This window comes from Coturnix japonica, chromosome 17 (genome assembly GCF_001577835.2).
Source record: "Coturnix japonica isolate 7356 chromosome 17, Coturnix japonica 2.1, whole genome shotgun sequence".
NCBI lineage: Eukaryota > Metazoa > Chordata > Aves > Galliformes > Phasianidae > Coturnix > Coturnix japonica.
The window spans coordinates 1,337,425-1,359,043 of record NC_029532.1 but is presented as its reverse complement, the minus strand read 5'-3'; the positions used below and the strand labels follow the sequence as shown (position 1 = coordinate 1,359,043).

Sequence of the window (21,619 nt, the reverse complement as noted above, 5' to 3'; positions counted from 1 at the left end):
CATGAAAACTCATCTCTTATTCTGAGAGAAAAGCCTTCCTCTACTGAATCTAAAGAGCTGTTCAGAGTAAGCAAAAAGAAGCACAGATCTCAGGAGGACAAGAAGAATTCCCAGAAAGGAATTTAAAAAGCCTCAAAAATTTTATGTCTAGAACAACAAAAGGAAAAACAACCTGTGAGTTTAAGAACCAGCTTCATCTCCAGTCCAAGTATTTCAAAGTAATGAGCAAAACAGGCACGACAGGACACGAGCCCATCAGCACCAACAGAGAAATTCAAATGGGTGAGCTGCTAGCTAAGGAACCAGCCAGGCCTACAGATGTTTGACTGCCTGAGTCACTCACTGGCCAAAGTGAATTCTACGGGTGGAGAAAGAAAATTGGCCAAGACAGAAGGCTTAATTTGTGAGCTTTGTTGCTTGAACATGGAACAGTGCCCGAGAACAGACTTGTTATTTGACAGCAGCCTGTTAAACAGCCCACATCACTCAGGAGCAATGAGGGACAGACTGGAGACAGTTGATGGAATACACCAACTCCTCTGGCTACTTGACGTGCAAGTTGGAGGAGCATTGCTGTAGGAGACACAAGCCAGAGGAGCAGCAGTTGCACAAACTCACTTGTTCTGTGCCACTCAAGGGCTATCTGGATGGGGACAGACCATGCAAAGAACCACTTAAACAGGGTTTTAAGGGAGGATGTCCACTTCCTACCATTTGTTCTCGTTAATCAACTGTGGGACAGAACTTCAGTTAGTTCTTAGTTCCATTCTCAGGTCTTTATGGTTGGACTTGACGATTTCAGTGGCCTTTCCAGCCTTGGTGATTCTATGATTCTGCTGCTTGGGTGAAGCTGGTTATGACAGCATGATGTGCAGAGTCCTGCTGAGCCCCCTCCTCGTGCTCCTGCCATCCTGCAGCACTGCAAGGCTCGTGTGATTGAATTCCCTGACTCACTCACACAGTCCCCTTCCAACTTGCTTCCAGCAGGGCCTGATCTGGTTAAAAATCCCAGCATTTCATTCACTAACCACATCAGCACCCAAGTGCCTACAGAAAAGCAGATTCTCGCTCCAGGGAAAGAATTAGTTCTGCAGGTTCATATCTCTGTCTTTTGTCTTTCTGAAGAACAGTAAATCCTTTATAAGGGGAAGTCTCTGTTGGATGCAGGAAAAAAACCACAACCGCAAAGGACACAAAGCTTTGGTAATGCTAAACATTCACCTTAACTTCTGCAAACCTGTGCTTTGAGAGACAAAGACACAGAGGGAGGAAGAAAGGGAGCATGCAGAGAGCCAGCAGGAAAGATGGACAGTGGGGGTGTATCATTCATGGCAGCACACAGGTCAGGGGCCAGGGGAGAAGATATGGGGGAGAAGAGAGTTCATTGTTCCCTTCAAGCACTGATGTGGGTGCCAGTATGTTAAAAAAAGAGGTGGACAGTAGAATGGGTAGAACTGAGGTTTCTTAGTGCTGAAGACATTAGAATTGTATGGGCCTTCACGTGCCCCACATTGTCCCATCAGCTGCATGAAATCCCACATACACCCAGTGTTACCTGTTCCTATTTCACCTGGGGCTACAACCCATGAAGATGACCTTGGGAATGTTTTGAGGGGGAATGTCTGTCACAACCCCAGCATTGCAGACCCGCCTGACTGACCTGGTTCATCCACCCTAATATCCTCCACTCAGGGATAAGGACTGGCTCAATCAATCCTGCATGGCCAGAGCTGCTACTTCCTCCTCACTGCTCTTAAGAGGAGGACAAAATATCTTCCCTCAACCAGCTGATAAAGGATGAAAGTATCACGGTGAGATTGATCTCTCAGCACCGAGCTAGGCTTCACAGCCACTTTTATCACTGAACACAGAGGAAAATGCTTCAATTGCAAGCCAGGTATGGGATACATCTTGTATTTCTAGAAAGACAGTGCAGAGGTGAAGCCTTCATTACATCTTCCTTCCTTTTGTCATTACATTCAGCTTATGCTGGTTTCATTTTGATTCCACCTATCCTGATTTGAAATGCTACGAATGCAAAAGTTGGGCAAACCCAGCCCCAGTAAGGCAACAGTGGGAATATAAGGGTTTGAATATAAGGGTTTGGTGCTTAATGATGAAGCTGTGTCCTGTAAAACAGAGACATAAAATATCCTAAGTTGGAAAGGACCCCCAAATGACCAGTAAGGCCATCTAGTCCAACCATCATCCCATTTGTCCTGTCATCCTCATCCCTTTTAAACACAGGTAGGTGAAGGAATAAACTACGAGAAAGCAGACAGTTTCCTATCTTTTAAGGATAGCTCTTCCAATGTAAATAGTTAACAGCAGCCAGAGTCAGATCGCAGCGGGTAACAGCAGACTTGGAATCAAATTTTCAGGGAAAGTGAATGATTGTCTCTATAATGAGGGAGAAGGAGGACAGAAGAACACTTTGCCATTATGACAAATTAATCAGCCTCATTCCCCTCCAGCCTCTGCACATCTTGCGGGCTGAAGTTTTACGATCTCAGACTGGGAAAACGTCACAAAACCCAGCAGAGCAAGTCATCGGGACAGCCAGTTCAACAAGGTCCAAACAGGGCTGTGTTTCTTCCCCTCGAGCTGCTCGAACAGCCCCAAGGTCTCAGCCACCCCAGGCACTGCTGTCAGATATGGAAGCAGATGTCCCTGAGGGAGACCCGAACACAGGACAACATTCAAAGCAACTGCCCCCACATCATCATCTCACATTGCAGACTGCTCAGAACAGTGGGCAGCAGGGAAGAGTGAAAACACCATTTACCTGACCCTCATTTCACCTGCAAGGTGCCTGCACTGTCTGTAGCCGTGTCCCTTGCCAGGCTCCTGCTGTTACAAAGATGCTACAACCATAGAAAACATCTCCCTGCCGTTCTTACAGCAGGTGGTCCCACACAGCACGAGGCCAATGTTGCACATTACGGGTCAGAGCGGGTCTGAACAACACAAAGCCAATACTTCAGCAGGGCAGATGCAAACTGGCAAAGCGTGCCAGTCCACACTTTGGTCATGGCAGCCAGATGAGGAAACCTCAGGAAAGATCATTACACTTTATTGGCTGCTCTGGAAACACCTCAGGCTTCACCATAAATATTTGAGGACGTGACAAGCAGCATTTTTCACACTCAAAAGGCACAGACTGTATTCCAACGCATCATCCCCAGCAGGCTGCCCTCTCTGGACGATGCTCCCACTGTCTCATCACCCACATCACTCCCCCTTGCTATAGGAAACAGAGCCAGAAAGCACTCAGACTTGAAATAAGTCAAATTGTCTCCATTGCAGCATCCCATGATAACATTTATCCTCTTTGCACTGTGTAATCCAAAACGTCGAAAACAGTAACAAATGCATTGTCCAGAATCATTCAGCTCATTGCCAGGTCAAATTAATGTCCAATTCAACACCCAAGCAGTAGGAAACTCTGTAATTCCTTCAGCCCATAGCTGGGCTGAGCGGGGAACAGCACCAGAATGAGCAAAACAGCTTTTCAAGTCACTGCAAAGAAAGGGAAACCACTGAGAAGATGTGGTGGTGGGCAGGCATGACATGTTATCCACCTCAACACATGTAAAGATACAGGAGAACCCAGCACTTCTATCACACCAGCAGAAAAATAACATTCCCAAGAACCCTGCACCCCACATTGTAGGACCATGGGGGATATCACAATATTTGGTGGTACAAGGAAAGCCAGGCTGTGCCAGCATTAGTTACAGAGCTTTTGTTAGGGATAGGAAAGGGATAGAAGGCAGAGAGCACCTTTTAGGGAGGGTGCTTAAATATTAGCTGATGACAAGAGCACCAGCAGGGCTTTGATCAGCATGCTGGAGGAGGACACTCTGTACAGCAGGAAGAGTCTCATTTAATGTGAATGATAACATCCACATGCTTTTAATTACCTCTTTAGCCATGTACTCAGAGGATTTTGACATCTCATCTGTGGCCTGAGATTTGGGGTTATTTTTATACCAAGTTTTCACTAAGACTTACATATTTCCCATCTCCCGGCCACTTCCCTGTCTTTGCATTTATTATAATTCCAGTAGCAGCAGCAGAGGGGAAAGGTTGTTTGCTCTTTACTTTCAAACAGGTATCATCTCTTCTGTTACATTTGCATTGCAAATGGTGCCATATTCTGCTAGCAGAGGAGGCTCAGGATCCCAAGCAGGCCAATCTATCTCCACCACTCAAACAGATAAACCCAGGAGCTAAGCCAAACTTATGAGGTAGTATCCGCTCATTGCTGACCTGGACTCATAAGTAACTACAGAAAGGCAGAAAATTCCATTAAAAATTATGGAAAAACTCTGTATAATCTAGCATCAGTAGGAAGCTCAATAACTTTGTTGTCATTTCAGCTTATTCATATTGCCATACCTACTTCAGCCTGTGCAACCCACTGATCTAATCTTGACGTTCACCATTGTTCGTCTATGATTGTTGCATGGGCACATTACGTCCCTTCTTTTCACACCACTGCTCCCTTTGTAAACAGCAGAGAGGGAAGAGGGCAGAGCACTGTGTCTTCCAAAGGCTGTGAGGTGCTCAGATCATGAAAATAAGCAGCAAGAAAGCAAATACTGAGATCACCTGGACCATGGGTGCTCTGTAGAAGCCCTAACCGTAAATTAAACTTCTTTTATAGATAGAAGGTGGGACACTGCTGAGGGTCCCCACTGCAGGAGCCATCAACTGAAGCTGTTGCTGTAATGAGGCCTGATTTACACCCTGAAGTGAAACTCTACCCTGTGAAAGTCAACAATTTAAGCAAGAATCTGTTCTTTGGAAAACAGTTTTCTTTCTCTAGTAACTTAAAGAGCAAATGTGCAGCACCAAAAGGCATTTATCAGTCAACAGCATTAACTCTTTTCCTCAGCTGCCAAGAGACAGGAATAAATCTAGGTCTTTACAGATCTGCATAATTGAGATCACCTGGATGAGCAAAGAAGAAGTTGTGAGCAAAATGAGGTGCCACAGCCTAAGAGCTCACAAATCATTAAGATGAGTCAGATTGTTAAATGCAGATCAAATTTCCACAGACGCTGGGGGCGTTCCAGCTGGGCTTCAAACCTGGCAGCCTGATCTCCACAATGGCCCAAACCCAACTTTCATGGCCAGCAAATGCCGAATCCTTGGCTGACCCCTGGAGTCTGAGTATCAAGAGACCAGGATGTTCCTAAAATCCAGACACTGCCTTAAACCAATGGAGTTTATTTAATAAAAATTTAACTGATACGATGTTCCTTTTGGTATCCAGTTAGAGACAAAGAAGTCATTAGTGTCTTACCCTGATAGGACACCCAGCACCAAGTTGAGCATGAAGAAAGAGCCGATGATGATGAGAGGGATGAAGTAAAGCCAGTTCCAGGTATTTCCTGCAGCATCGTTTGTCTGGAAAGCAAGAAAAGAGAAGAGAGACAAATATTAATGAGCCTTGGATACAAAATACCACAAAGTGCAGAGCAGGGGGCACAGGTGATTCCTTCTAGATTTCCTTGGGGATGTCTACCACTGATATATTGGTTAGCTCTGTCAACCAGCTGAAATGCCAACAGGTGATGCAATGAACCACTGCCTGAGCCATAATTTACTGTCAGCTCCAGCACGAGGGTTCATCTCTAACTCTGAAAGGGGCCTAAATTGATCATGGCAAGTTTTAGCACCCTAACTCTGTGTACCTTCTACAGCATCCTCATCCCTACCCTCCATTCTGTGTTCCCTCACGCTGAGCATCAGTGCAGTATCTCCATCTGGGGCATGGGAAGGAACCACAGCCTTCCACTAACAACACTGTGCCCAGGGTCTGCACACATGGAGCAGAAGATAAGAAGTCTGCAACAAAACGAGGCATCTTCAGAGCAACTGCAATGCCACAGCTGCTTGCTCAGCACCTCGGAATTGTCATCAAAGCTCAGTCTGAAGCTCCCTGAGTAAGCAGCAGCCCAGATTAGGGGGAGGGAAGGGTGGTTGGGTTTGTGACAGTTTCTGCATTCACGGAGCACAAGGGAGCTCTTCAAGGAGCTGCTGAAAAGTAAAACGCCACACGGCTGCATACTGAGAAAAACGCCAATTCTGCTCTTGTGAGTGAAAAAAACAACAGTCTGAGAATGTCAGGTGTGAGGGATGGAGAAGGGGGAGGAATACAGAGACCCAAATACGTTCCTGCTGCTCCTGCCTCCTCCTGCAGTGGGCACAGAACAGCATGACCTACCCATCCAACCAGAAGAGATGCAGCCAGGGCTATTCCAGCTGTGTGTGCACAATGCCACCTCAAAATGTCTTTGCATAAGTAGAGTGCACCCATGACACGGGGGACCAACGTCATCACTTTTCATGTAGGTAATAATGCTCATAACACCGATGCAACTCATCACCTCCTGAGTTGTTTCTAACACAGTGCACAAATCCCTCCTCAAGGAATCTTTTCCAGGTCAAATGAATGACAAGCCTTTCTCCGAGCAGCCAACATCTTCAGAAATACCCACGTGAGTTGGTCAGCAACTCACCCAAGAGGAGAAGGAACTAACCTACCCAGCCACCTACCAGCCCTGCCAAAGGCAAAACCACTGTGAGACAGAGAAACGAAGAAAAACAGGCTGGAAAAATGAAAGCAGAAAGGCAGAAAAACTCTGTTTAGCCTGTTGTCCCCTTACAGGGATTTTAATGCCTTTCCAGTAGTTGTCATCACACCCCAGCCTCCATTCTCATTTTGCTGACCGTGGTGGCAGCCCCTCATGCCACCCATTGCACAGTAAGGCTGGGAGCTGCCATCAGCCAGGCAAAAGGGGCTGAAACCCAAAAGGAAGAGCTGAAAGAAGGGAACAGATGGGTGAAGAGAAACCACATAAACATGCAAAGAGAGTGCAGCAGGTTCACTGCTGCCAAATGATCGTTTATCATTTATTTATTCATTTGAAGCCCAAACTTGGCGACAGATCCACAATTCCATGCCACGATCAAAGCCCTTAAAATGAAATGTGCTGAAATACGACTAATTAACCACCCTCCTCCGAGCTCCTGCTAGACTGCCTTGATGCTCAGGGCAGGGCAGAGCCTTGCTCTGTCACTTCTCTCTCACATAAGGACTCAGGACAACCCATAGGACAAACCAGCAGCAAACAGGTGAGCAGAAATCTCCTCCCATGAAAGCAGAGCCTTCACAGACGTGCAGTGCCTTTCTCAGTGCTGCTAAACACATTAGAACCCAAGCAGTGTTTATGGCAGCAGCTCTGCCACGATGAGATGCTTCATTGAATCAAACCTGGGAGCTGATAGGAAAGCCACTCTCCTCTGCTCCAGGAAAGTCCTGCAGGCTCCTCCTTGCACACAGCAGCTGGGCCTTGGGCTGTGGCCCAGCTCCAGACTTGCTCATTAAGCAGAATGAGCCAAAAGACAAAAATCAATTTCAATGTTCCAGCTGACATATTTCGCCCCAGTAACGCCTGGCTGACTGTCAGTGCCACTTGATTCTATCTGCCAGCCTAACCCAATAGGGAAGAAGTTGAAACAAAGTACTTGTAACGATGTGCCACAGTTACATCAGGATGAAGCACCAACTTGCAGGAGGGCTCCCTTGCTCCTCGCCCCCTGCTTTCACCAGCAGCACCTTAATAGTGCCCATAGCAAAGTGAAGCCTTGCTGCAGCAATGCCCTGGGCACTTGCATGAATAGCACATGTCCATTATCATGCCTCCTATGCCCAACCTCTGCTCATCTGCAAGCTGCTTCTCACCCAGCATGAGCAGCCAAATACACCTTTCACAGATGTTTCCCATCTTTCACCTCTGTGTTTCCTACACGTCTGACCTAAATCCACCCCTGCACTTCTTTAGGCTTCTCCATGTGATTCTGCTGTATTGAGCCCAGTACTCAACTGTAGAGCCCAGGTCATAGCTGGGTGCCTAAGGATAACTTCAGCCTTAATCAGAGAGCTTTCTTCTCCCTGTCATGCAGCACCAACCAGACTGACAGCATCCTCAAGCAGCCACCCTATGGCCACCTCCCAGCAGAGATGAGTGGATGAATACTGTCATCTGTAACAAATGCAGGAGCTAAAAGGTTTCTGTCATGCAGGGAGATTAATGCCCTGAGCTCCCAATAGAGCCAAGAGAACAGAGTGTACTCCAGCCAAGCACGAGGTGCTTCCCACAGCCAGGCCTCATGCAACCTGTCTGAGAGCAGGGGAAGGCCAGCACTAATGCAAACAGTTGGGCCACTGCCTCAGTATGCCAACAAGATGGCAGTTGTGTCTAACTCCTGGACTGACCCATCCCAGTTCCTTCAGCTGTTCCCCATAAGCTTGTGCTCCAGACCCTTCATAGCTTCACTGTCCTTCTCTGGGCGTGCTCCAGAGTTTGCATCAGTGATAGGTTCCTTGTTCTGGAATCCCAACATGATGTACAAACATGATGTGAAATCTGGTTTACACGCAGCCTTGGAAACAGGGGAGCTCCTGTCTCTGTTCAGCGGATGGCAAACCTGAGGTTTCAGGAGATTTACAGACAGAAAATTAGAGCAAGTCAAACAAAGAACAATCCCCCAAATCCTCACCCCCCTCTTATCTCTAAGCAGACAGCACAGCTGCCCACACATTCCCACACTCCTCCAGCTACGTTACAGAACACATCTATATTCTGAAACACGGGACTTAAATCTGTATTTCACGTAGGAGGTGACTGGGGGATTCCTACACATCTGGGCACGTGTGTCACCTACCAACAGCCAGCAAAGTGAGCACTGGAGCCATGGTCTGGGTGAATCTCAGAGCTGAGGGACGTGCAGTCTGCAGCTGGTGCAAGCAAAAGAGCTGCCACCACCCTGCAGTGCCCACAGCCCTTTTAAATACCACTAGAAGAGGAAAATCTCTCCCTTTCCTAAACAAGGACCCATTCTGCTGCTTACACCTTTCTTCTCTCAGCCACTTTAGAAAGGAACTACAACCTGGAGGCAATTTTCTCATCTCTCCAAGGAAGACGCTATTTGTCCATCTCTCAGCACACTCCGTTGATGTGAATGACAAGCAATTAATGGACCAGCATACAAATCTTTGGAGAAGTTTCCAAAGCAGGTTTCAATAAAGAAGAGATCTAATTTGACAGATACAGCCCAAGCTGAAACAGACCTCAGCTCCCTACTATGATTTTAATCAAAACGTGAAGTACATCTAGAGTTCACTCGCTTTAATTCAGCCAATGGCAGACCCTGGCTTATATGGGGCAATTAAAGTGCAATCTTCCCTTAGATAAGTGCTTTTGCTTTGGGGGAATCTCTGGGCTGTCTCTGAGAGATGAACTTTATTTACCTTTCATTTGATTTCTCACAATTCTTTCCTGTTAATTAGCAACACTATTCATGTTTGATTCATTTCTGCCTGTTCCTATCTTAGGATTAGGCAAACATGGAAGTTACCAGGAACAAAGCAAAACCACAGCAATGAAAAACACTCACAACAAGCACACGGAGCCCTGCTCTATCCAGCACGTTTTCTCCAGGCACCAAGTCCCTCCTGCTGAGCTCTTTTTATCAGAGAAAGACCTTGCACAGGACACTATAAGGGCAGCAAACACAAATTTGCTGAGAAGGCAAATTGTGGAATTAATGACTGATCTACCCACAAAATCATCACAGGCTCAAACGAACCCCTCAGAAATAAGGGTTGTCACCCAGAATCACCACCACATCCTGCAAAGGGGAAGAATATCCTTGGGTTTACAGCATGTGAAATGAGGTCACAGGCAGGTAAGAGGAGCGTTGCTCCCAGATTTCTCAGTAGACCACTATGAGAAACAGTGAGATAAGTCCTATCTTTCAAGTCCTGACCCCACATCCTGGTTTATCATATGAAATATCAGAATCTACAAAATTGCTGCATTCAATTATTTTGAGGTGGTTTTTTTTTTCCCTTTTTTTGTCAATCACAGCTTAAATAAAAACCTTGGCACAAAGTCAGTCCAATAACTTTGGTTACTGACTTTCAGATGTTACAGTCCATTTGCAATGAGCATCTGGTATTGAGCTCTGCAGGAACACGACAGCCAGGGATGGGGAACTGCTGGTGACTGACCCTTCCAAGCAAAATTAAATTGGCAAAGAGATGCACGTCCAATTGATGCTCAGGGGTTGTACGACCCACAGGAAGCAGATGACGGAGCACCTGCCTGGTGTGCGCGTCTGTGTGAAGGAGAAAAGTAGGATGGGTTGGTTAATGGCATCAGGGGTCAGCCCAAATGGCATTCTTGCATGCACTGAGACAGAGGTGGATTGGGATTCAGATAGTCCCCCCCCTTGAGCATCCTTCCATTGCCTTGTCATTTTGTCTGCTTACACGTGCTCTAAAGGTAACTCCTGAGCTGCAGGTCTCCACACATGGCATGGGAAGGACAAGATCTCAGGAACCCCAGAGGTTCACCCAAGGTCCAACTAACAGCAAATGATCACACAGTCCCCTCCTTTAATACATCATATCTGTGCCTTCTGTACCTTCATGGTAACTCCCAAATGGATTTTGGACTTTGCGGCAGAGTGCTTTCTGGAGGCTCTTTGGCTTGTGACAGCACTTGTCCTGGAGGTCAGCAGCTGAAAGAAAAGCATTCCAAGTGCCCACTGGCCTTCTATGCTGCTTTTTACATCAGCTAAAAGCAACCAAATCCTGAACACGTCTGCTCAAAGTGAGCTGTCGGGGAAGAGGTTCTCTACACAGCCCTGGTCCATTTATACCCAAATCAATGTTTCTGAGAAGTTCCTCTCTCATCACAGAAGACCTTTGAGTTATTGCACTCCAACTTTTTACCTTCAGGATATGAGTCAGGCTGCTTCACTGATGTTAGAAAATAACAATCCACTGCTACTGCCTGGATCCACACATCCATGAATCTTTTGACTCTCATAACACTAGAATCTGTTCTGAAACAGTGATATAATCCTTCTGCCCTCAAAAGGAGCATCCAACACCTTTGTCACTGGATATTTAGAGCGGAAAACAGAGTTATTCACTACTGAGATCAACTCAAAAATCAAAAGATGACTCCTGGTAAAATCCTTGATTCTGGCAGCATTTAAATTGTCCTAGGATATTGTTAGCCACAGACAAGCGTGTTCTAAGTACAGTTGTTACACAAAGTAATAACGTTAATTCAACCAAATTAAAACAGAAGCCCAAATCCTTCCCCTTGCATCTTCCCTCTTCCAGCCTTATACTTTCCAAAGAAGCACAGAGCTGGTGAGATGGAAAAAGCAGAAGTGCTGATGCTTTATGCCTTGATCTGCAGGCTTACGGCTCCAACAAATCAATACATAAATATGCTAACAGGACTTCTCGATACAAAATTCATTCTGTGCCCTGATAGCATGGACTCACTCAGCTGCTCTATTCATGAGTGTGCCCGGTGCTGTGAAAACTCTCATTCACTGTTAGAAATTACAAGCAGGCCAAGGGACTCTACCTATTTATTTTTGCTAATCTCCCCTCTTTCTTATTTTAAACAGCTTTGGACTTGAATTATGAATGTAAACTGGGTCTAAGCAACTCCTGTAGGAAACGGGCAATGTTTGTTCATGCTAAGGAAGGTCAGATCTATGATGGAGTAACCAGGAGAAAGCATTACCCAACAATCATGCAACCAGTTACCCAGGAACCACACTGGGCAGTTACAGCACAGACCTCATTAGGAACAAGCATTTTACACATATGAGCATCTTCTACATGACAACAGAGCAAGTCAGCAGCACAATGACAAACAGAGCCCAGAATGTCCAAGGCTCTAACCAGAGACACCTCAAAACAGCTCCCTGGCTACCTGCAACCTCAGCACTCCTTGCAACTTCTGTTCAGCCATGGATGAAAGGAAACCATTGCTGATGACCCACAGACCAACCCATGGTCTACCCAGCAGCACCATCTGCACCAAGCCAGACCCCTTTTAATTCAAAGCTCTCAATGGCATCATCTAACAAATAGCAAACCTTACCTACATGCATTTAATATTCATCATTTAAATGCCAGATTACAAGTAAAACCAACTACTTATTTCAACTAAGTGTGACTCAAACAGAGATCCTAATGGGCAGCACAACTCCAGTTTAATCTATTATTAAAACAGGCACCGCAGTGGCCATCGTTGCCTTCAGGTTTCTCTTCTCTGAGCACACAGCCAAAACCTGTTTTCTGAGAAGGGAGAGACCTTACATTGCCAAGTGCCCCCAGAAGGTTAGCACAGAGGTTGTGGAAGGGCTGCTCACTGGAAAACAAGCGCTGCTCTTGAGTTTGAGATTCTTGGAAAGTAAGAGCTCTTTGTATTTCACTCATTACTTGAAAAGACTCATGCGTAAGTAATGTTACACTCAGAATTAAGCTCAGGGCTTCCTTGATCTTTTTTTCTTTTACTGTGTAACCAACCAGCGAGGCTTAAGGAACACACTGTCTTTCATCAAATAGACAAAGTTATCCCCAAAATCATTCCTAAAGTCCTAAGGAGAGAGGAGTACAAACACTTAGACATGCACATAGACACAGTTATTTATCAGCTGCAGTTGCTCAAGGACACATGCGATATTTACATCAGGATAAATGTACATTCAGACTAAAACATGAAGTTTGTTGGCCTGGTGAGTAGATGCAGAATAAACTTGTCTTCTTGCCGAGCAGCCCCCATGGCCTGTACCCCTAAGTCAGCAAGACAGAGCCACTCACATGGACAGATTCCCAGAACACTTAACAAAGAATTCAATACTCAGTCGCTTTCTGACAATGACCATGGGAAATTGTGGATCGATGCCCAAAATCACTGCAGATAATGACAGCCCTAAGAATAATGCACTGGCTTGCTCATCAGCTTAAATGTAGGTCTAGACTTTTCCTGAAAGAAAAAAAGCCTGTATACTTCAAGCCGTGATTTTCCCTCCCAACACAGTAGGCAAAAGCTTCCCGTGAAACTTTCAATAGCAGAAATCTGTTTAACTGAATTAAGTTCTTGATTTTGTTGCATACAATCTGAACAATAGGCTATTGTTATGTGCATTCCTCAACAGAGAATTAGGTTTGTGCAGAGTATGGATCTATTTAGGTCAGGCCACCTTCTCGTTTTGTCTTCTAATGAGAATACCTCCAGCTGTACAGCTATCTCCTCTAGTCAATTATAAGCAAAAAAAAATACCTTTGTAGGCACTTCTACAGCCTACAAAATAAGCTTGAGCTGAGAGCTCAACCACACAAACTTCAGAACACAGCAAGACCCTCGAGTCCAACAGACCTTTGTCAATGCATGCTCTGCTTCTCAGGGCAGGAGCCCAAAACTCATTTCTTACCACCATTTTCCCATTTCAGGCAGAAAAATAAATGGCAGTTGGTCAAGATCCTCCCAGCTCCACCTAAAGATGTTCCACAAAGGTTTTATGCAACATGTTAATTAGAGCAGCAGCGCAAGCTTCGTTTGTCAGGTCTCAGTCAATATATACTTTTATCCACGTCAGGATGACCATCCTCAAAACTGCTAATTAGATTAGAACAGAGCAACTCTTAATCACAGTGCCACAACTAAACTTCTCTTTAAAGAAAGGAGAACCTTGAATAAATCAGTTCATTAGCACAACTAACACAGCCTGCCGTAGGGAGATGAGCCCTATCTTTAACTGACCAGTTTAGGTCAGAGGCTGTAGCAGAGTCAAGTGATAAAAATACATATAAAAAAGCATAGTGAAAATCCCGGGGTGCAGTCACTTTGTGGAAGAACAGCTAGGAACCAAGCTTGCACTGCTTCACAATTAATCAATATCTCGTCTCTGTGTGCAATTGGATTATTGCATAGCAAATAACAAATCCACCTTTCACACAAGTTGGCTGGGGCATCAGAAGCCCCGCACAGCAGAAGTCCCCAGATTTACCCACTTTCCTGTTGGGAAACAAGTGAGTGTATGTTTTTAATCCAGCTACATGCCAATTCAATGGGCTGTACCCTGTGCTCCTGTGTGGCTACAAACCCTTGTAGATCCACACATCTCTCACTTTATCAGGACTTTTCAGTCCGAGACAAGGTGACTTTGATCTAGAGCATGTCTTGTTTCATGAACAGTTATGTTGTTTTCCTTACTTAGTGGACAATTACCTCCTTTAAGAGAGTAGCTGAGTGCATGCTTGACTTTGATGCATAGATCTACAAGCAATAAGGGCTACAAGAGCACTGCTTGAAGAATCATAGAATCATTAAGGTCAGAAAAGATTCAACCATCAACCCATCACCACTATGCCCACTGAACTATTTTCCTCAGAAGATGCATGTGGATTTAAAAAACAACCCATTTCAAAGTCTCTATAACTCTAGAAACTTTACCTGCTGGAGGAGAAAGGAGAAGAGAGGCTTTGCTTGTGAAGGAGAATGATGAAGCCCCAGCCAAACAGCAGCCTCAGTTTGCACCTTGTAGCACCCTTAAGATATGTGCCAACATGCTGAGCACACAGGACCTCTGCCCCAGCACTGTTCCTTGCCTCCCTATCACTGACACAGCACAGCAAACAGACCCGTGATCACCATCTGTGCAGGCTCCCAAACCCAGCATCCCACCCACACACTGAGCATCCCACTCATCCCACTGTCAAGCTGCCTAACAACAGCACAACCCCATATGTCAATACTGCACCTCTTAGCACAGCTCATCTGTGCCCCAGGGCAAGCGGTCCACAGATCAAAGACACCATCCTGAATCCCTTGCACATCCAGCCTCTTCTGCAGGAGCACCGAGCACTTGGTATTCTGGATTGCTTTAGGAACTACAACTGCATATGAAGTCTTCACCTTGTCCTTTTCTGCTTCTTTCTTTCAAAGAAGTTTTCTGTTATTCTTTTCCACTTCAACCACAGATGTAGCAGTCGTGGCTCAGGCAGGCTGGCATGCTTCTGAAAGCATCCAGCTGCTTTTATTTCCCTTTGTAGGAAACCAATTGCAGGGCATGTAAGAGAGCTGCTTATACCCTCGCTGCTGTAATGTTGTCAAGCTGCAAGTGAATTTCTTCAGCTGGAGTTTTCTTTTCTTGGCAGGCACTGGTGATTAAGCTGTTGTTTGGAGAGATTTTCATTTCTTTTCAGAGAGCAATCGCTCTGTTGAAAGGGCTCTTTAAGTTTGTATGATGTATGTCATTCTCCGGCTGTATATGTTAAAGTCTCCTATCAAAGCCTAGAGGTGGCTGCCCCACAGTCATTCTGAATATACCTTCATTGAGACACTCAATAAAACGCAGAAAATTCGGTGAGGTGCTTAAACACTTGCTCAACTTTACATTTCCATTTGCTCAAGTGGTTTTCTGAGCAGGCCAATGTGCTGAATCAGGGCTGAAATGCCCCATCCTTTCAGCTTTACTGAGAGCTTCCAGCAGACGTGGGGGCAGACAGACTGTTTTGCCAGACAGATGGAGACCCGGGCATGGCCAGAGACATGCATCAGTCCCGTCTTAGCATCTAGATATTGCAAAGCTACTTCAGACCTAGACAAGTTCCCCATTTGCTATTACAGTATCTTTGGAAGCACAACTGCATCTCTCAGGGGGGCTGTGAGGAAGAAGAGGATGGACTCTATCAGGGTCTGGTGACAAGGGGAAATGGTTTCCAACTGAAAAAGGGGAGATTTACGCTGACTATAAGGAAAATGTTGTTTACAGTAAAAGCAGTGAGGCACTGCACAGGTTGCCCAGAGAGCTGGTGATACCCCATCCCTTCAGGCACCCAAAGTCAGGCTGATGGGGCTGTGAGCACTGATGGAGCTGTGGGTGTCCCTGAGCACTGCAGGCAGTGGGAACAGATGGCCTTTGGGGGTCCCTTCCAATGCAAACAGTTCTATGATTCTAAAAGATCTGGGACTTTGCTCTTTGCCAAACAGACTCTGTGGTGCTCCAAGATCCAGGAGAAGGGGGAGGAAGGCATGAATAAATGGATGCTGGCCAAGGCAGAATTTAGAGTGGTGAAAATCTGTTGTGCAGGCAGGTCATCCTCCCACACAGGACCCATCAGGGGTGCAGATTCCTCCCATTTAGATCTGTCTCACAGGGGCCAGAAGATAAATTCAGCTGAGCAGGTGAAGGCTGTGCTGCTCATTCGTGCTTACTTATTATACTGCTGTATTACGTACAGCCAACCAGGTCTTATCACTAACAGTGATATTTCAAAGCCTGTTGTTAGACATCTCCCTCAGGAAACCTAAGTGAGAATTCCAGTCCACCTTCTGCTCCATAGCAAGGTGCTTAGGACAGAGCATGGAGTTCTGGGGAGGGTTTTAAGGCATGGAGAACGCTTGTTATTTTCACGTAGCCATTAGGTTGGTGCCTGGAGCAGGGTACAAACAGGGTAGCTCTGTTTGTACAAGAATTTTTGAAGCATGGGAGAGATGCTGAGGGCTACATGACTGCCACAAACAAGTGATTATAACAATTTAAATGAAGGGATGTCAGCCTCAAAGATTCGTCTTTCTGCACAATAATGATCTTCCCTGTTACTCGAGCCAAATACACGTTGCAACAGCACGATGGGATGCAGCAGGCTGAGAATCAGCATGAAGCATGGGTGAAACCCACACCTCTGTAACCAGGTCTGTGCACCAACTCATTCCAGACATCTCTGCTTAACTTTCCTGTAAGCAATTGGTTGTACCGAACAACCAGAAACCAACACTACCCCTCAAGCAGCAGTAAGAGGGATTATCCATCACCCTTTGTGCATGCAGGAGATGCCTGATGCTTATTAGAAGATTACAGTCATCCTAACTGGATAGTAAATACTATTTAACACTAACAGCATTCAGGGATTTTGCCTTCTTTATGAAACTGCCAGGAGAAAAAGAGCATCATCATTCACATCCTTGCAGCAGCACCTAACTCTGGTACAGGTGCTGAGCTGCCACTGCTCCAGCACGCATTGTATGTGCACTGCCAGCACCAGTGCTTGGACACGAGCATCTCTTATCATGCTCAATGTATTTCCAAGAGCAACCTCATTGTGACAGTAAATGCTCAGTGCTGGTGAACACCAGATCCCAGGGATTTGTGGTTTATGTTCTCCCTGCACTCACATCCCAGGCTTCACTCAGATGCACGTTCCCAGACAGCACTTCGGTTCAGGCAGCACAACATCAGAAAGCCAGAAGTCCCCAGAAACACACGTCATCTCTCCAAACAACTGGGAAAAACAGATTTTCTTCTGCCCCAATAAATTCTAACACAGCCCCCACCGCTGGGCTGGGCATGGAACAATAATTACATCCCGACCTTCTCTTCCAGTGTCTTTGTAGGAATCAGGAAATTCAAAGATACAAAAAGGAGTGAAAAAATACCAAGTGAATCATCCTAAATTCAGTGAGGGTATAGTTCTAGTTGAGATCCAATTTAGGGCAAACTTACATTTTATTTGAACTGTTCCTTTCTACTTACAAGCATATTAGAGGTTAGGCCCAGTCCACGCTCTTGTAATACCCATTGGACACTAATATTTGACAGTAGAAAATAGAAGAAACAGGAAAATCTCTTGCCATTAAGATCAAAAGAGAGTGAGCGCATACTTTGACATTTCTCCTTTCCTGCAAGGAGCCCCTGTTTTGCAAAGCAAATTCCACCATGTTATCCTTGAGCTCCTGCAGAGGAACGATAAAAGGTGAAAGTCTGCTGCCTTCAAAGTCAACATGCAGCTTCCTACCAGCTTCAGGTGAGTCAGGTTTGAACCATGGTTTCCTGCAGGAGAAATGGGACCACAAAGCTCCAAAACACGCTCCTCGGAAGCTCAGTGTGCACCTCAACTGCAAAAGCACAACTGTACCTCCCAGAGGGTTACGTACCAGGCAACTTCAAAAGGGCCACAGCACTGAGCCCGAAAACCTTCCCAAACCACTGAATATATAAACCAGTCCAAAAGATGCTCTGGTTCTACTTCAGAAGACAAAAGGTACTTTCTTGTCTCCAGTCCTTTGCACACAATGACCTCCCCAAATCACCTGTTGCTCCTCATGGTTTTTTGGCTATAAGCAGCACCTCAAATCTGCAGCCCATAGAAGTGCTCCTGTGGAGATATTGCTCTGGTGCTTTTGTGCTGCTGACTCAGGAAGGAGTTTTCCCCAGCTTACTCCTAACGCATTTCACCTGATTAACGATTCAGTCTTTTTGCTTGGAGCATAAATCACCCTCCAGATAAAGCCTTGCTAGAAAGCTTTCTTTGGCCCCAATTAAAACGAAACTCTGTGGAAGTATAAACAGAGGATCAGCAAGGAAAAATTGGGCTGAGATTTGTGAGCCAGCATTCTCTCTGCCCTCTTAATTCCTCCATTTATCACGGGAGGAGTGGATACTGGCAAGGTAATTACTGACTGCAAAGCCTTGCCTTTGATGGCAAGGAATGTATGGAAGCTGCATCTGCACACCATGTGAAGTCATGAAATGACTCAATAACCCTCACAAAGCAGCTCTCATTGGAACCTTTGGAAAGACCTCAGCCAAGTCATCGGACTCGAGCCCAAGCTCCCTCTTCTCGTGAGCATCAGTTTACATCAACCTTCAGACACAGCCCTCATTTTTCTGCCTTGAAGCTGCTTTCAGGGCAGGCAGCTCTGTCCTCTGGTTGTGTCAATGCAGAAGTGGTGAAGCCACCTCACTGCGACCGACCCCATCCTGACTGCAAAGACAAATTCTAGCTCTTAGCACCCCATAGCAGGAAGAGGAGCAGAAACAAAGCCCCATTCATGCAGCCCGATCAATCAATCACTATTTTCAAGGAGGAAATGAAGGGTCCATTAAGGAAGCAGCCGGTAACCTCAGCTTCCCCGTAATTGCACTCAGTTTTACGCTGCCTGGCCTCCCAGGGATTTCAACACTAAAGAAGGATCCGAGGTAGGGCCATCTGATGCTTTGACATCAGGAGGGTGTGTAAAAGTAAGGCAGCAAACCCACTCCAGCCAAGCAAACCCAGCGTATGGCAGTAGTCAGATAAGGGCCAAGGGAAGAGAAGACCAGCCTTCCTCGGTTTCTGCTTGGTGGGAGAAGCACCAGCTTTGTTCCTTATTAATGCATAGTCACAGTTTACACAGACTGTATCTTGTAGTCTCACGGACCTTTGCAGATCTTAATTAAGCTACACGTTGGAAGTAGGTTCATAGCTCCAACGAGGATCCTGCACCTGGGGAATGCAGCTTTCCTTCAGGAGAGCTGGCAGAAAAACACATTATACCACTGCAAAATCTTCCTGGATGCAAGAGGCAACACTTCCTGCTAATCCAGCATGGCTGCAGTAGGAACCCAGCTGATTGCAACTGAGATGTGGGACAGGTCAGAGCTGGAAGGACTCTTTGCATTGCTGTTAGCCACGGACACTCAGTGCATCGTTGTGCTGCCATAACTGCAGCAAGGCTGCGAGTTTTGCTTCTTTTTTTCTCAGTTTTCTTTCTTTTTTTTTGCTTCTTTTTGACAAACCCAGAGAGAGCCTGGGAGAAAGCAAGATGAAAGCCAAGCAACCAGAGAACAGCCAATGACTGAAGCTGTTAAAAACTTAAGGGTGCATCTTCTCCACCCACATCTTTTCTTGGCTGTTAACCTGCAGAAGGACAGCCAGCTCTTCACCAAGAAGAACAGCATGGGAATGGGGCTCAGGAGGAGGCGCAGAGCTGGCTGCAGGCACCACATGTGGGAAGGCTGCAAAGTGGTTTGGTAGCACCACGCTGCAAGTAAAGCATCCAGAGATCCTCCAAGCCAACAGAGTTGTGAACCCATCAACCATGGAAGTCTAACCAAGGTTGGGGTCTCAGGCAAGGCCTGATGTTCTACAGCAAATACATGCTGCATCTCATCCAAACAACTATTTCCAATTAGATTAAGGGACATCTAAAATGATACAATAACAGTATTCAAAGCAACCCCCACAATCAATGCCCCAGTACTAAGCTCTGTTTTTTGCATGTGGTACAAAAAGCAGTTTGGGAGAAAATGATCTAATAGACCACATATTGATTAATCAATCCCAGCCAGGACGCTAATGGGCTTTTCTTACAACAGTTGGCAATAGAGGAAGGAATGGGATTGTTGAATGAGAGTGGGAGAACCCAGTTGTGTGATAAAGTTTCAGGGCAAGGGGAGGGCGTGCAGTGGGAAAACAGGCCCTTCTAGAGATCACCTTAAGCAGGTAAAGACTTGGAAGAAACAGAGGAACTGAGCTATGGATGGCAAAGGTGATAAATCAGATATATCAGCTTCAAGCCCTGATGATCTGTACCTTGCAATTTACTGTGGTTGATATTAATAATACTTCCCTGTTGCTACAGAAACCTTCACAGGAAGGTCTACATAAGAGCCCAGCGTGGGTCCAAAGTCTGTAATGAAGTAGATGGAATATTTTCTAGTCCTACCAGTCAAGGAAATGGTCTATTAATGCTGCTATGGTTTATTTTCCACACTGGCACTTCTGCCTAAGATAGGACATGGTAATTCAGATCATCCACAAATAGCTGTCAGACCATCCTTCCTACCACAGTCAACAGAAAGAAGCAGCTGATGCAGTCATACATTGCAAAATCATCCCCATTCCTAAAGCAAGTTGAAAAGCGCTGTCTCCTTTGTGCTGCTGTACTGGATGATGCCCTTTACTGTCCTAGGAAATGGAAGTACAAAACACTTGGGATCATCCCTCAGACCTGTTAGACCCACTGTGGAAATATGGGAAGATCCTAACAAAGCACAAGACAGCGCAATGCAAACCAGCACCCAGGAGCCCCACAGCCCCAGCTATAGACTCACATTGTAGAGGATGTCAGTCCATCCCTCCATGGTGATGCACTGGAAGACGGTGAGCACAGCAAAGAGGATGTTGTCAAAGTTGGTGATGCCGTAGTTGGGCCCTTGCCAGTACTCCCTGCAGGTCGTCCCACTCTCACATTGCCTGGCAGGAGGCTCCTCTCCACAAGGAAAATCTCCCACCTCTTCACCTGTATGAGAGAAAAGAGGGAGAAAAACTTACTGATCAAAGCCAGCCAAAGCAGCTGGCACTGCTGGATCCTCCTTGCACCATCACGTGAACCTGGTTTGCATTTCCTGATTCCTTGGTGCCACTCTGGACATGTAAAAGATGTTATGCTCATGCAAGCAAATGTATACCGCCATGCTTTGAGGGGCAGTTAAGTGGCAGAGTGGAGCAGAACTACCTCTGAGCTGCCCACAGTTCACCCCAGTGCTCAACCACATCATATACAGGATCATCATCATCTGGGTTAGATCTTCAGGATCACCACGTCCAACCTGACCAACCAAGGCCCATCACTAACCCATGCCCGCTGGTGCCACTGATCAGAAGCACTATGAAAAAGAAATAGTGCAGTAAAATACAATCAAAGGTTTAGAAACGTAATTGCTCAGCTCCAGTCTCACTGTAAGCTCCATGTTTCTGCCCCAAGGTCAGAGACAGCATCCAGCAGCAGGGATGGGGCTGCTCTGTTGAGCNGTTAGATCTTCAGGATCACCACGTCCAACCTGACCAACCAAGGCCCATCACTAACCCATGCCCGCTGGTGCCACTGATCAGAAGCACTATGAAAATAAGAAAATGCTGTAAGATACATATACAGTTTCACACAGCTAATTGCTCAGC

At 45.9% G+C, this 21,619-nt stretch overlaps 1 protein-coding gene across 1 annotated transcript in view; it reads right to left on the bottom strand.

Annotated features, from left to right (window-relative positions):
• CACNA1B (calcium voltage-gated channel subunit alpha1 B) overlaps positions 1-21,619 on the bottom strand; it is a 196,258-nt gene that overhangs the window by 98,670 nt on the left and 75,969 nt on the right. The window contains exons 6-7 of the mRNA XM_015878810.2: positions 20,773-20,960; positions 5,312-5,415 (exon numbers count right to left, since the gene is read on the bottom strand). Coding sequence (XP_015734296.1) covers positions 5,312-5,415; positions 20,773-20,960 — 292 coding nt within the window. The remainder of the gene's footprint in view (positions 1-5,311; positions 5,416-20,772; positions 20,961-21,619) is intronic.